Genomic DNA, 14,626 nt, shown 5'->3' with positions numbered 1-14,626 from the left:
GCACAACTTAGACCAATGCATAAAGGGTTGCCAGGGCATCTGTGCCCTCAGGTATGTTTCTTTTACATGGGTCTGTGCGCAATGGTGTTGCCCATTGAAGAGGCTCATTTCACTAGACCTTGAAGTGCCCTCCCTCACACAACAAATTAGGGTTTACCCATTAAAACTGGGAAGAGAAAACAATTATTCTGCTAGAAAGCTTGAAAGTTCAAAATTATCTAACCCAGCAGAGCTGTGGAGGCTGTTTCAGTGAATATACAGCAAACCTTTTTATTATCTGGCCCCTATGGGACCAGGAGTGTGTCAGTTGATATAATATTCCAGTTGATCAAGATGTCTATATAAACAATATAAAAACACACACAAAGTCATAGAAATGTAATGCAGGGGGTATACACATCAATGTTATACTTTATTTACAGAATAAATCACTTAATTAATAGTGCAACTTTGCCTTAACTAAAACTTACTGGCAGAGAGCCTTCTCACTCGCATCCCCAACTCACTACTCGGATAGTGTGGAGATTGCGATAATACAATAAACTTCTGATATTTCAGGTATATAATTTTTGCTGGTTTATCAAGAGTGCTGGTTCATAAGGTGCTGGTTAAAACAAAATTTGCTGTATGAGACTGAACTAGATAGATCTTTTAACTATAGGTGAGTTAAAGATTATGGGGAAGAGCCAGCAATGTGAAATTGAGGCCAAGATCAGATCAGCCATGATATTGAATGGAGGAACAGGTTTAAAGGGGACACGGCTTTCCTCATTCCTACCTTTTATGGTGCTATGAGTTAGTGAAACAGTCTTTGATTTCAAGGTAGCATTTGATTGCATATGACATCAAGGTGGCCTAACAATATTGAAATAATTGGGAATTGGAGAAAACTCTTGACAGTCACACCTATAGCAAAGGAAAACTGTTGTACTAATTTGAAATCTATCACCTCAGTGGTAGGACATTGCTGCAGGAGCTTCTCATGAAAATGGCTTGGGTGCAAGAATCCTTCACCAAAAGGTCAGAGCAGGGACCTTCATTGATGATTGCAAGGTGTTCAGTATGATTTACAACTCCACTGACGCTGAAGCAATTTGTGTCTGCATGAAGCAAGATCAGGACAACCTGTCTGCTATTCACAATACATATTAACGATTTGGATGTGGAAACTAAATGTAATACCTCCAAATTTACAAACGACTCAAAGCTGATGGGAGGTTGAACTGTGAGGAGGATGCAGAGATGCTTCAGTCTGATTTTGACAAGTTGAATGAGTGGGCAAATACATGGCACAAGAAATATAATGTGGATAAATGTAAGGTTATCCACTTTGGTAGCAACAACAGAAAGGTAGGATATTAACGGCAATAGATGGGGAAAAGGGGAGGTGCAATGAGACCTGAGTATCTGTTTACACCAGTCACTGAAAGTAAGCATGCAGGTGTGGCAGGCGGTGATGAAGGCAAATGGTATAGAATTCCTACAGTGTGGCAGCAGGCCATTTGGCCCAAGTCCACATTGACCCTCTAAAGAGCACCCCACTTAGATCCTATCCCTGTAACCCTGCATTCCTCACAGCTAATTTACCCAACATACATATCTCTGGACACTATGGGCAATTTAGCATGGCCAATCCACCTAACCTGCACATCTTCGGACTGTGGGAGGAAACCGGAGCACCCAGTAGAAACCCACACAGAGATGTACACAGTTGCCCAAGGGTGGAATCAAACCCAGATTTCTGGTGTTGTGAGGCAGCATTGTTAACCACTGAGTCACTGTGCTAGTATGTTGGCCTTCATAGCAAGAGGATTTGAGTACAGGAGCAGAGATATCTTGCTGCAGTTATACAGGTCCTTGGTGGAGACGATACTGGGAGTAGTGTGTACAGTTGTTGTCTCCTTCTCTGAGGGAGGATATTCTGGCTATACAGCGAGATTTACCATACCATAGGATGGCTGGACTGACGAATGAAGAGAGACTGGATCAGTTAGGACTATATTCACTGGAGTTCAGAAAGACAATGGGAGAATCACATATAAACTTATAAAGCACTAATAGGAGTAGATAAGGAGGAATGTTCTGATGACCAGGGAGTCCAGAACCAAGGATACAGGGTAGGCCATTTAGGGCTGAGAAGAAGAAAAATATCTTCACCCAGAGAGTGGTGAGCTTGTTGAATTCCCTGCCCCAGAAAGTGGTTTTCAAGAAGGAGTTAAATGTAGTTTGTCGGGTTAAAGGGATCAGAAGGTATGGGGAGAAATTAGCCATGATCATACTCAATGGCAGAGAAAGTTTGAAGGGCTGAATGGCCTATTCCTGCTCCTAGTTTCTGTTTCTGATGCTAAAATTATTGACCTGATGCTGGTGAGAGCTTCCAGCATCTCTGCTTTTCTGTAATGATTGAGTTTTTTGTTTGCAGACATTTTTGGTAAAGTTACTGGCAGGAGGAATTTCAAATCTAGACATGCTGGCTGACTTCAGCTAATCTAAAATATATTGTAGACAAAGTATATTGGCTTTAAACACCAAAATGAATACTTCTAGCAAAATCACAGCGGCATCATCTATAGGTCCGTCAAAATCCATACTTTATTTCATGTGTAGCAATACAATTTACATATTAAATAACACTATAATAGAACAATTTAATATAGTTTCCAACAGAACAAAGAAGATTTTTTCAAGTTACAGAACACCACATTTTCAAATGGATCATGAGACGAACTTATTCAGCAACTGCCTAGATCTATTCCTATTGCATACATCGACAATATAGTTGAAAATACCTGCAACTTCGACAACCACTGCCCCCAAGAAGTAATATAGGTTCGATGCCTTTGAAATGTGATGACACAGTATTCATGGTACTATCTCAATGCAAATACAGCTTTCCACATAGCCACCACAAAACTATGAAGGAGTTGAGACTAGAAAAAAATTAGCTTTATATGAAAATATAAAATTCTGTGATTATATATTGTAGATACAAAGTCCCCATAGAATGCCTGTTTAAGCAACAAAATATTTACAGTTTGTTTGTATCTGCTACCCTAAAGAATGAATAAAAGTTATGGTTTTCAAGACATGATATTTGAACTATCTTTATTTTTGTCAAAAATGTTGAAACAAAATTCTTTTGAACACGACGACCCCAAATGTTGGAGAAACATGAGGTTTTTAAAAAATTCAAATATCTCCCCTTTGTTGAGAAAAAGTTTTTTTTTCTTTTTTAAACTTTTTTTTCCTGAAAACAGCTCAAGCTTTTTAATTTCCTAAAAGTTTGTTTCATGTTTGCCTCATCAAATGTTTATCTAGTATAGAAAATGTCTCCCACTTTGTGAAAATATCTCTTTTTTTTTAACAAAAATTTTGAAACTTCTGTTTTCACTTCCAGGTAGCAGTATTTTTTTTTAAAAGATGTTACAGCAGAGAGAAGTCTGACAGCATTTTCAGTCCAGCACTACTATGTTCTTCCCACTGAGAACATAGCCTCATCTGCAGATAATTAACTGAATATCACACGTGATTTTTAGATACAAATATGGTAAACCCTTTAAAAGGAGAAAGCATACAATTTTAAATTATAATTAAGGTATGACGTCTATATGAATGGTTTATTCAATATGTGGAATCATCCTTTCATGAAATGAAATATGAAATGGCACCTTGATAACATTAACATTCACCTTATTGAGTCACTTCTTGAATTTCTAAATTAAAAGTCTGACCCTGGTCCAAAGAGGCAGTTTAGAAATAATAAGACAATTAAAACATTTTTGTTTTAAAAGAAACACTCCTACGTTCTGCTGAGAACTACTTTATATCTTTGGTAAGTTAATAAATTCTTCTCGACTGTTATTTAAAAAATGTTTCAAATCATGTAATCTTTCCAAAAGACTGATTATTGACATGGCAAAAATGCAACATTATTGGTGTACCTCACACAATATTTATCCATAGTGTAACATTGCTACAAAATGCACCCTCATTTTACACTTACACAACCAACTGTGCAAAAACGTGTATCATTCTTCTTTTCTCTACACCTCCTATAAAAAGAAAATTGAATCCAAGGAGTGGACTTGATGGGGCCACCAGGAATGGAAATCATGGCAGGAGGGATGGCTCAAGCAGGCTGGAGTCAAAATCTTGTATTTCCAATGACGGGTTGAGTTTAAGAGATTAAGTCGACAGTGTTTCAGTGGCGGATAGGAACTCATGGTGTCCAGTGGCAGGTACCCTTTACTTATATTTGCATGCCATTAAATCAAGATTTGCCCAAATTAAGTCAGAAGTCCAAGATTTAGTCAGTAGTGAATGGGAAACTTGTTCCATCTGCACTGGTTAAAGGTGGTGTGCATCAGACGAGGTTGTACATTCAGATTACAGATGAACAGCAGTTTTTAAATGGTAAGGAAATGGTGAGAGAGACAGGATTACGTTCATGACCCTGAAGTGCCAGCAAAAGCAGGGAAAAGTGGAGGAGCACTGTGAGGGGGCATCCAGGAGGTGATTGCTCTGTGGGAGGGAGGTATGAGAAGGGGGAGGGGGGGGTGAAGACAACAAGTGATGGGTGGCAGTGATGGGAGCTCCCAAAAGATGGTATAGAATAATGAGGGTCTAAATAGTTGGGATACAAGATGGGGATAGAAGATAGAAGCAAAGTGGAATGAAGAGCTTGGCTTCAGACAATGTCCTTCCAAATTTGTAACTTTCTTCCCTGCTGAGCTGCATGCCCTGCCTGCAAATCCTGAAGCCAGGCAGAGCTGCATTTCAGAGATAGTAGGAACTGCAGATGCTGGAAAATCTGAGACCTGACCCTGTCTAGGCCCGAAACGTCAGCTTTCCTGCTCCTCTGATGTTGCTTGGCCTGCTGTGTTCATCCAGCTCTACACCGTGTTATATCAGAGCTGCATTTCAATCGCCTGACAGTGAGTTAGGTCATTCCAAGCAATTGCTTGCATCCAAATAGCTGTCGCCTGTTCTTTATAATGAATATTAAATTCTGTGTCCGCTGGCTGTCTACGTGCAAGCAGAACTGGTGCACACGTCCCTTTCCACCATTTGGACCTGTGTCTCCTGTATGTTCATTTCAATCCTGGAAAAACAGTTACTCATGTTCCACATTCTTGCAGGCATGATGACTGTTGCCCTTACTTAGATATTTATATCTTTTCTAACACATGAAAAATGAACATTTTCTCCACACATTTCAGTTACAGCCTGGAGCAGCACAAATATATAAAACGTCAAGAAAATGATAAATTATTAGCTCTAACCATACACCTGACCAGCACTAAAGTATTTTGTGGGAAGAATTTTCTTTTTTGAATGTTCGTAGTCTGATCACTGGAATGTAGGAGGTTACATCTCTGATATTTTACAGGACTTGCCAGGTTCAAATTATGTATTACTTAAAAGCGAATTCAATAATACATTTCAGTCTGTAAAAAAACAATCTGAGCTGATGAACAACTAAAATGTAGAATGTTTTTGTTTGCACATTACCTTAAAACTGTCTCCAGACACAGGCTGTGTCTTCCTATGAAGTTCAAGTTATAGAGGATTGCAAACAGAATTTTTTCATGGATTTCTGGGAAATTACAGATTTTGTACTAGATTTTTAATAGGCAGTAACACTGATTAGATAGTGCAAACTAGAACAAATTGTGTTTTCATCTTGTGAAAATAAGAGATGCAAATACTCAGCAGGATAACAATAAGATTCAGAATGGTTCAATTTAACATCAAAACCTCTCATCACTGTAAAATGTTTAGCCAGGTTATCTTTAAAGTTGCAACCTGACAAAAAAAAGGCCTCAAAAGTTCATTCAGTCCTTAGAAGTTTGTTTTTCAAATGAAGTTCCAATTGTGAAAATCTTCAAATTACACAAGAGATTCCATGCTTTCTGCTGGATCTGATTCTTCAGTGATAATAATGGTGCCATTTTTGTCAAATGACGAGGGTCCATTTCCATTCTCTTTTGTGCTGATTAAGCTGAGCATTGCTTTATATAGAAACTGATACTGCTCCTGTGCAAAGACAGAAACAAAGCATTAGATTAGGAAAGCCTTGTGTTAATTATTTATGTATATCACTACTTCAACATTGCTTATAATTGTGTCAAATCTTCAGAAATATAACCACTGCAACATTGTGCAATTTAAAATAGAGATAGTCAACTCTCAAGATTGATGTCATTTACATTATATCGGAAGAAAAAGATCAATGCAAGAGAACTATGGCATATTCTTACCTATTGCACATTCATATTACAAAACTCTCAGATATAATGTGGCATGTTAGAAGGCCGTACCACATCAGATTTTGCCTTTTTCCATACTCAAGTTTTGGTATCATTATTGCAGCATCCGAGGACTAATTAAAGGTTATAATGTCAATGTTATATAATAGACTTTTAATTTTCAGAATCGAATACTTACGACATCTGTGAAAACGCCTGGCCGCATCAGGTTTATCATTTTTGCAACCTGATAGACATCCACAGCAGATTCACACTCCAATTGCTGTGACAGAGTAGTAAGGCCGCAGAACAGCCCAGCAGAGACCCCTCCAAACCTGCAGGATACAGTACGAGGAGAAGTGTTCACCTAAGGTTCTCTTCACCTGACTGAATGCAATCTCTTTTTCATGCATTCTCTCTCAAATATTTGCTAAGATGTAATTTCTGTACGCCCTGGATCAGCTTTAATGACTGCCTTCAACATGAATAGATAGAAAAGATTTGAACGTTTACAAAATAGTGAGTTAATAATCTTATATAAACTAGGAACTAATTAAACACACAAGCTAATCTTGCACTTAGACTTCATTAATGTTCCTTTTATCCAAAGGTAACTTCTTTGTCATTGGTTACTAATAAATCTTCCTTTTACAAGTGCAGTTTCAGACAGAATTAAATGAAGGCAGCATATGTCACTGGATAACTAATAACACTTGCTATGGAGCAATAGAGAAACACAAACATTCATTATAATGACAAGTTGCTCCAGGTAAACATGTATTTCATTTTTCAAATTCCACTGAACAGTGTGCACAGGAAATGAATGAGACATGACCATTTATTTTATTGTTCCAGATGCCTTTACTTTAAATATTTCTAAGTATAGTGATTGTAACAAGGTCAGCCAGATGGACCTCATAGAATATGAGTTCCTGATTGGGGCAACTAATCTGGTCCAATCAGGGAGCCCCGGTTGACAGTTAAGAATAGGATTGTCAGACATCTCTGACATTTGGCTCTGAGGGAGCTGGACCAGTGTCAAGAACTTTCCACATTTAATAAAGGGCGACTTGGTGACGAGAGACTGGCCTCTATGGAGTTATTTCACTAAGGAATTCCAAAAGATTGAAAGCAAGATGTTTGTTCCAGTTGACATTTGACTTAATTACACTAAATACTTTCAAACTAACATTTGGCTCTGTAAATCCTAACCAGAAAAGTAACATTTATTACAGCTATGAGCTTAGTTGCTTATAGTAAGTTCAAAATATTCAGAACTTTTATTCATTCTTTTATAGAAAATTAGTCAGATTGTTGCGTTGTGCACTCTATCTCTAGTAGTACAGGGGAGAAACAGATCTATCAGTACATGCCTTGTCAGTCAACACCAATAACAGTGACTACAAGAGCAGAATGAGAAGAAAACTAAATTAGCCCACCAGTCTCCAACCCTTTAGCAAACCGAGTATGACTGTCATGCTATGAGAGGTTCATGACACAGAAGATCCTAGCCTGCTGACTGAAACAGTTTTGAGAGTGGAAATCAGATGCTGGGGGAGTGTGAAAAGGGAAGTTTCTTTTTATGAAAAAGTGCACATAGAATACTGTGCATTATTGACACCTCTCCAAGTACTTTACTCAATTAAGTACTTTTGAAGTGTTTGTACAAAACATGTGAGCCTTTGTGTGACAGCAAAAATTCTGCAAAAGAGATTAAAGACCAATTAGTCAGTCAGTTGATGAGAGAAAAATGTTGAACAAGGCATGTCAGAGCACTATTGTGTCTGACTGTTCAAAAATAGTATATGTGACAATGCAGTACTTCTTTAGAGTTGCATTCAAGAGTTAGTGTAATTTAAGTGCTCACGACCCACTGTGGAATATTGTTCACAACTATCTGAAGACGACCAATCAAGCCAAAGGCAAACAACTGCTTCATGGTTTCTTCCTCACAGGGGAGGAAATGAAGTCAACCTAAATCTGGTTACAACCATTTATGCCTGGAGGTTTTGTGGAGATTGTCGCAGTCTCTTGACGTAACTAGCACCGTAACTTTGAGTGTTAACAGAAAATTCAGCTGTTCCTCTGGTGTGCCAAGTGCTTTCATTCTCAAGTTACTATGAGAGATCAGGAGCTCCGTCATGAAGTTTCAGGAGAAGAATTAGGTACTGGATAGATTCAACATACAGTTCAGTGATGGAAAACCATCATCATTTCTATAGTCAACAGCAATCTTTGGAATTATTCTTAATTTCCTTTCTGGCCGATAGATGCTTTCTTTTTAACTAGAAACCCTTTAACTCTCTTTTAAGTATAATATTTGGTTGTTGATTGGAAACAAACATGTATATTATTGGTAGGCAGCTAGTAATAATTTGTACGCAAAATTACAATTAAGTAAACTGCTCTGGGTCACTGAGTAAAGACATTTCCTTTTATCCTGGAAGGGAGTTAAAACATGAGCACAGTTCAGCTTGGATCATTCTCACATACTTCCATGTTCCATTCATACTGTTATTCCAGACCAAAATAGCATATATTTTCAACAGAAACCAGGTTGTCAATGACAAGATGAACATCTCTGACATTCCCTTTCGAATGAAGTAATGATTCCATGAAACTAATTGTTAATAATTAATAAACTGCCCAACTGTTTTGGACTATAGGTAGATCAAGATAGCACAAATGACATAAATAAAGTGAAACAGGAAGCCACAAGTGCATACTCATCATGAACAATGGTTGGTCCGTCTCTGGTCAAGGCCTCTTCTTTCAGTACATTTATAAGTTCAAAGGTGCTGCTGAGAGGAGCATCTGGATTTGGCCATTTTGGACACTGAAAGTGACGTACCTCCAGAACATAATCATCCTGAAAGAAAATCATTATACCTTTACAGTGCTTGCAAACTATTCTTCTGTATTTTCCATTCCATTCATCTCCACATGAATATCAACAAAATTGCTAAACAAAATGATTTATTTCTTAGTCCTAAAAGATTATTCCTAGCATATTGTTTGACTCAACTTTGTTACAGAATTCCATATCACTGAGGCCTTCCTCCAGTTTTTTGACAGACGAGTAAAGGATTTCAACAAACTGTACTGAGTAGCAAGTACTTCACAGCCACATTTCAAGTTTTGTTTACAAACACTTGACGTGCGACATCACTCACTCTATCGTTGAGTGAGGCTGCTGTGCTAAAATAGTGCACATCTCTTCTACTCCAAAACAAGAGTGGCTTGATATGTATTAATCAATGTAATATTTTTACAAATACACGCACTCATGCATTGTACTCATCACAGTGCTGCCTGTTTGTATTGTACTTGGCTTTACCTGTGGCAGTGCTCAATATGATCCACAGACAATGCCAAATTTTGGCTCTTTTTTGCATTAAAAAATTCTTCTTGATGCAAAATACTGGAAATGTGAAACTAAAACAAAAATGATGGAAACTCTTGACAGGGCTCCTCATCATACTAACAAAGGTAATCATTTTCGTCAGATCTGTGGTGTTGAGGACCTAACTCCATAGTGACTAGAACAGCTGTAAGTGGGTAAAAAGCTTCACTTGTGCTGGCTGCACCACCCAACAGAACAAAAATGATCAGAAAGTAGGTTGATAATACTCTCCCCCAATTGCCAGTTTAGCAGCTGTGGCAGGTCTTTATTTGGAAATATTTTTGATATTTGACTAGAAATCAAAATTAGATTATCACTAGCAGCAAATCATATGTCTTGTAATCAAGTATAAACTGTAGCCTCCTTCCAACACTGATCGTGGTCACTGTATTGTAAACACGAAGTCACAATTATAAAGAGATTTAGGTCTCCTGTAAATTTTGTGAGTGCCATCTGATTATCTATTAAAGAATGTAGGGCTGAATTTTATAGTACCCGTCAGAGGGTTGAAAGCAGTGGGACATGTTACATCCAATTGTTGGCTTTTCAACCACCATCCTGCCTGCTCTCAGACTGTTTCTACTTTTAGAGGAAATGTTGAGCAGTCAGTTTGCTTTTGTGCCTAATATGGGTTTTAAGTGGCCAGTTATTAGCCTTTAATGGTCTTATCCTGTTGTTATTGGCATTTTACCTACCGCAAGGTAGGCTCATGCCATGCAGTAAGACCCAGCAGCATAGATTTCATGGGCTACTTTGCGGGATATCTGAGCCAAAAGGAGGCCATTGTCTCCTTGGCCATTTGAACCTGGCTTCTCACCTGTCTGAGAAGCCCGACCCATCTAGGCTCCTTAACATTGTGAGCTATCTGCAGATCCAGCTGTGGCCACAGTCTCAGTGGTGCTGCTGGACCAAGCTGCTTGTCATCCAAGGTGCCAAGAGAGCTGAGGTCTCAGTCAAAGCAATCAATGTTATCTGCAGCATTAAATTGCTGCACCACAGCCATTGAGATCAAGGCTGGCTCCCTCCCAGATTTTTTGATATATTGTGAGGGGACAGGGACCATAGTGCCCTGTAAAATCCGCACATAATATCCAAAAGCCAAATTACTTTAAGTGTTAAGACAATACGATTATTTTTTCCTTTAATTTTGAAAAGGCAGACATTTTAAAAAGCACATATATCAGATATATCATATTTTCCGCTAACTAAAAGTAGGGGTTAAAAGTAAATTGAAGAAAATATTCTTAGCATTCAAATAATAATAGTTTTAGTTGGCTCACTATATACAAATTTAGATTTTTAAATTGACGTGTGCTTTAAGTAATTAACTCAAAGTTTGCTTAGAAGCATTTATTAAACCAGGTCACAGGACTGAATGTGTGTAGTTGCTCGGTAAGAAAGTCTAAACTTGTATTTTGTATAAATATAATTTAATTTATAGTTGGCATAAAACTTAAATCTTTGGTTTAAATTTGTAGGTGCTCACCTTAAGCTGGGGTGGGAAACGTTTCCAGTGAAACAGCAGCTTAATTAAGGATCAACTAAAATGGGATCCTCATTAAATGAGTAAGATAGACCTTTTGTCTTAAATGCTAAGTCACATGAGTATTATGTGCACCTGAATGTGATCTACATTAGAGTTCAAGACCTATGTGATTAAGAGAGGTCAGGAAGGAAGGGAAATGGGGGTTCTGTAATTTTTGCTTTTCCTAAATGTCTTCACTCTCTGGAATTAATTTTTTTTTCTGTTACAGGAAACAAAACTAATTATTTTATGAGTATCTGGCACCTGAATTGAAAATGTAGTTTGCAATGATCTTTACTATAGAGGATACAAGTAACATCTTGGAAGCAGAGATAAATCAAGAAATGGAAGGGAGAGAGGATCTCAGGAAACTTACAATCATCAGAGAAGTGATACTGAGTAAATTGTTGGAGCTGCAGACTGATAAATGCCTAAGTCCTAACAGACCTCATCCCACAGTCATAAAATAAGCGGCTAGTGAGATAGTCAATGCTTTTGTTTTGATTATCTAAAAGTTCCTTGATTTGGGATGGTCCCATTAGACCAGGAAATAGTGAATGTAAACCCTATATTCAAAAAGGCAGACAGAAAGCAGGAAACTATAGATTATATATATGTCATAAGGAAAATGTTAGAAGCTATTAGTGAAGAAGTTATAGAAGGGTACTTGGATAAGTTTAAGGTAATCAGGCAGAGTCAGCATGTTTTTGCAAAAGAGAAAGCATTTTTGACCAAATTTATTGCAGTTCTTTGAGGAGGTACATGCTGTGGATAAAGAGGAACAGGTGGATGTATTGCTCTTAGACTTCAGAAGGCATTTGATAAGGTGCCACATCAAAAGTTATCGCTGAAAGTAAAAGCTCATGGTGTAGTAGGTGGCTTATTGGTGCATACATATAACAATGACTAGCTAACAGAAGCAGAGAATAGGCATAAATGGTTTTTTTTCAGGTTGGGAAGATGTAGTAAGTGGTGTGCTGCAGTGATCAGTGCTGGGACCTCAATTGTTCACAATTTATAGAAGTGATTTTGATGAAATTTGTTGATGATGTGGAGAAAAATAGAAGAGGAACATGAAAAGGACATGTGATGGCTACAAAGATATATACATTGGTTAAATTAATTGGTAAAATGTGGCAGATGGAGTCTAATGTTGGAAAATGTCAAATTGTCCATTTTGGAAAGAAGGGAAAAAACATGAACTAAATGGTGAGAGACTGCAGATCTCTGAGATGCAGTAGAATCTGGGTGTCCTTCTACATGAATCAGAAAAGGTTATTATGAAGGTCCATCAAGTAATTATGAAAGCTAAAAGATTTTATCCGAGGGGAGTTGATTACAATAGTAGGGAGATTTAGCTTCAATTATTTGAGGCACAGTTGAGGCTGGAGTACTGTGTACAATACTAGTTACCTTTATATATGTAAATGTATTGCACACTGTTCAGAGAAGGTTTACCAGACTAATATGTGGAATGAGGAAGGTCATCTAATGGGGAAAGGCTGCTCAGGCTTTGCTGAAATCCTCTGGAATTTAAAGGCAACTTGTTTGAAACATGTATGATCATGAGCAGTCTTGATAGGGTAGATACGGAGAGGGTGTTTCCTCGTATGGGGGAATCAATAACTAGGAGTCACTGCTTAAAAACCAGGGTTTCCCATTTAGAACAAAGATGAGGTGAATCTTTCTCAGAGGATTGGATTGGAATCTCTTCCTGAAAAGGTCATAGAAGCAGAGTCCCTGAATATTTCTAGGGCAGAAGTAGATTCTTGTTAAGCAAAGTAGTGAAAGGTTATCAGGAATCACCAGGAATGTGGATTTGAGGTTGCAATCATTTAGTCATAATCTTATTGAATGGCGGAGCAGGTCAGAGATTGAAAGGTTTACTCCTGCTCTTAATTTGTATGTTTGCAATTATTTAAGTAAATTCTATCCCAGACAGGTACCCTGTTTAAGGCAGCTTTCACTGCTCTATAATCAGCTACAAAATCCAATCAGGCTTACTTTTGGATACTCAGTCAGAATCGGAGATGTAACTGATTTACCTTTTTAATTTATTCTGTAATCAAATTACTAGGCAAGATATGTATCCACAATGCAGACAGAGAATATTAATGGAGATTCTCCAGTTCCAAACTGGGGCAGTATGGTGGCTCAGCGGTTAGCAATGCTGCCTCACAGTGCCAGGGACCCAGGTTTGATTCCAGGCAACTGTCTGTGTGGAGTTTGCATATTCTCCCCGGGTCTGTGTGGGTTTCCTCCCACAGTCCAAAGATGTGCAGGTTAGGTGGATTGGTCATGCTAAATTGCCCATAGTGTTCAGGGATGTGCAGGTTACATGCACTAGCCACAGGAAAGCAGGGTTAGAGTGATAGCATTGGGGGATGGGTCCGGGTGGGATGCTCTTCGGAGGGTTGGTGTGCACTTGTTGGGCCAAACGGCCTGTTCCCACACTTGTGGGGATTCTATGAGAGACATACAAAAGTTTTTTTTTAATCACGTAAGCCAAAATTATATGAACTTGGAACATTTCGCTATACCTGTGTCGCTTCCAGGATGAAATCATGGATGATAACTTGCTCTTCATTAGAGAGGCACAGTATGTCTTTGCTAATAAGAGTTACTGTAAAGGCTTCACAATTCATGGATTCTTCACGGCTTGGCCAGTACACAGATTCATCTTCTGCCTGTTGGTAATGGACCATAGATATTAGCCATTTTACAACTGTTTCTGTCTCGAGCTCATTTCAGTTGACTCGAATCATCACATAGAACTGTCTAATCTATACATCAATATGCTACCATAATTATCATGTTACATTGGAAGGTACAAGTTATTAACAACTCAGTCAGTAAATTATGTTAGTTTGCACATGAAAAACAAAATGGTTTCAACAAGATCATGGCTCAAGGTGTTGGCCAAAGCTTGACGGTAGCGTTCTTACCTCTGAATCAGTTGAATGTGAGGAGTTGAGTACAAAATCTAGGTTAACGCTGCAGGGCAGTACTGAAGAAATTGCTGAAGGTGAGATGTTAAACCAAGGACAACAACCTTGCAACTGCCCTCACTAAGAGTTGTAAAAGTACATTTGCACTATTTTGGAGAAGACCAATGGAGTTGTCTCCATTGTCCAGGCTACATCAGATTATCTGGCCCTGATCAAATTTTGTTTGTGATCTCTACTGTGTGCAAATTAATTACCATATTTCCTATCTGGCAACCTAAGACCATAAATGGAGTTAAATAAATGAAATTTATTATGGTTGCATTGCATTTATATTGAATTAGCATTATATTCTGGAAGTTTCACAATTATCCTGCATCAAAGCCCCTCAGTGGCTCAATTATTGTATCCAGTGAATAACTAGCAATAATGTCATGGAAAATCTCCAGTCTGTCCTGTGGAAGGTGATCTCAGCCAGAACATTGATGGAATGCGGCAATTAGCC

General features: G+C 38.2%; 1 protein-coding gene across 1 annotated transcript in view; it reads right to left on the bottom strand.

Moving 5' to 3' along the window:
- Positions 1–2,578: 2,578 nt before the first annotated feature.
- LOC109912514 (receptor-type tyrosine-protein phosphatase gamma-like) overlaps positions 2,579–14,626 on the bottom strand; it is a 767,972-nt gene continuing 755,924 nt past the window's right edge. Inside the window, exons 26-29 of the mRNA XM_048606500.1 lie at positions 13,717–13,863; positions 8,975–9,117; positions 6,448–6,583; positions 2,579–6,036 (exon numbers count right to left, since the gene is read on the bottom strand). Coding sequence (XP_048462457.1) covers positions 5,890–6,036; positions 6,448–6,583; positions 8,975–9,117; positions 13,717–13,863 — 573 coding nt within the window. The 3' untranslated portion in view covers positions 2,579–5,889. The remainder of the gene's footprint in view (positions 6,037–6,447; positions 6,584–8,974; positions 9,118–13,716; positions 13,864–14,626) is intronic.

The sequence above is a fragment of the Rhincodon typus genome, chromosome 16 (genome assembly GCF_021869965.1).
Source record: "Rhincodon typus isolate 14 chromosome 16, sRhiTyp1.1, whole genome shotgun sequence".
In the NCBI taxonomy this organism is placed as follows: Eukaryota; Metazoa; Chordata; class Chondrichthyes; order Orectolobiformes; family Rhincodontidae; genus Rhincodon; species Rhincodon typus.
Note: the sequence above shows the minus strand (reverse complement) of the source record. Positions and strands in the feature narration are given on the sequence as shown.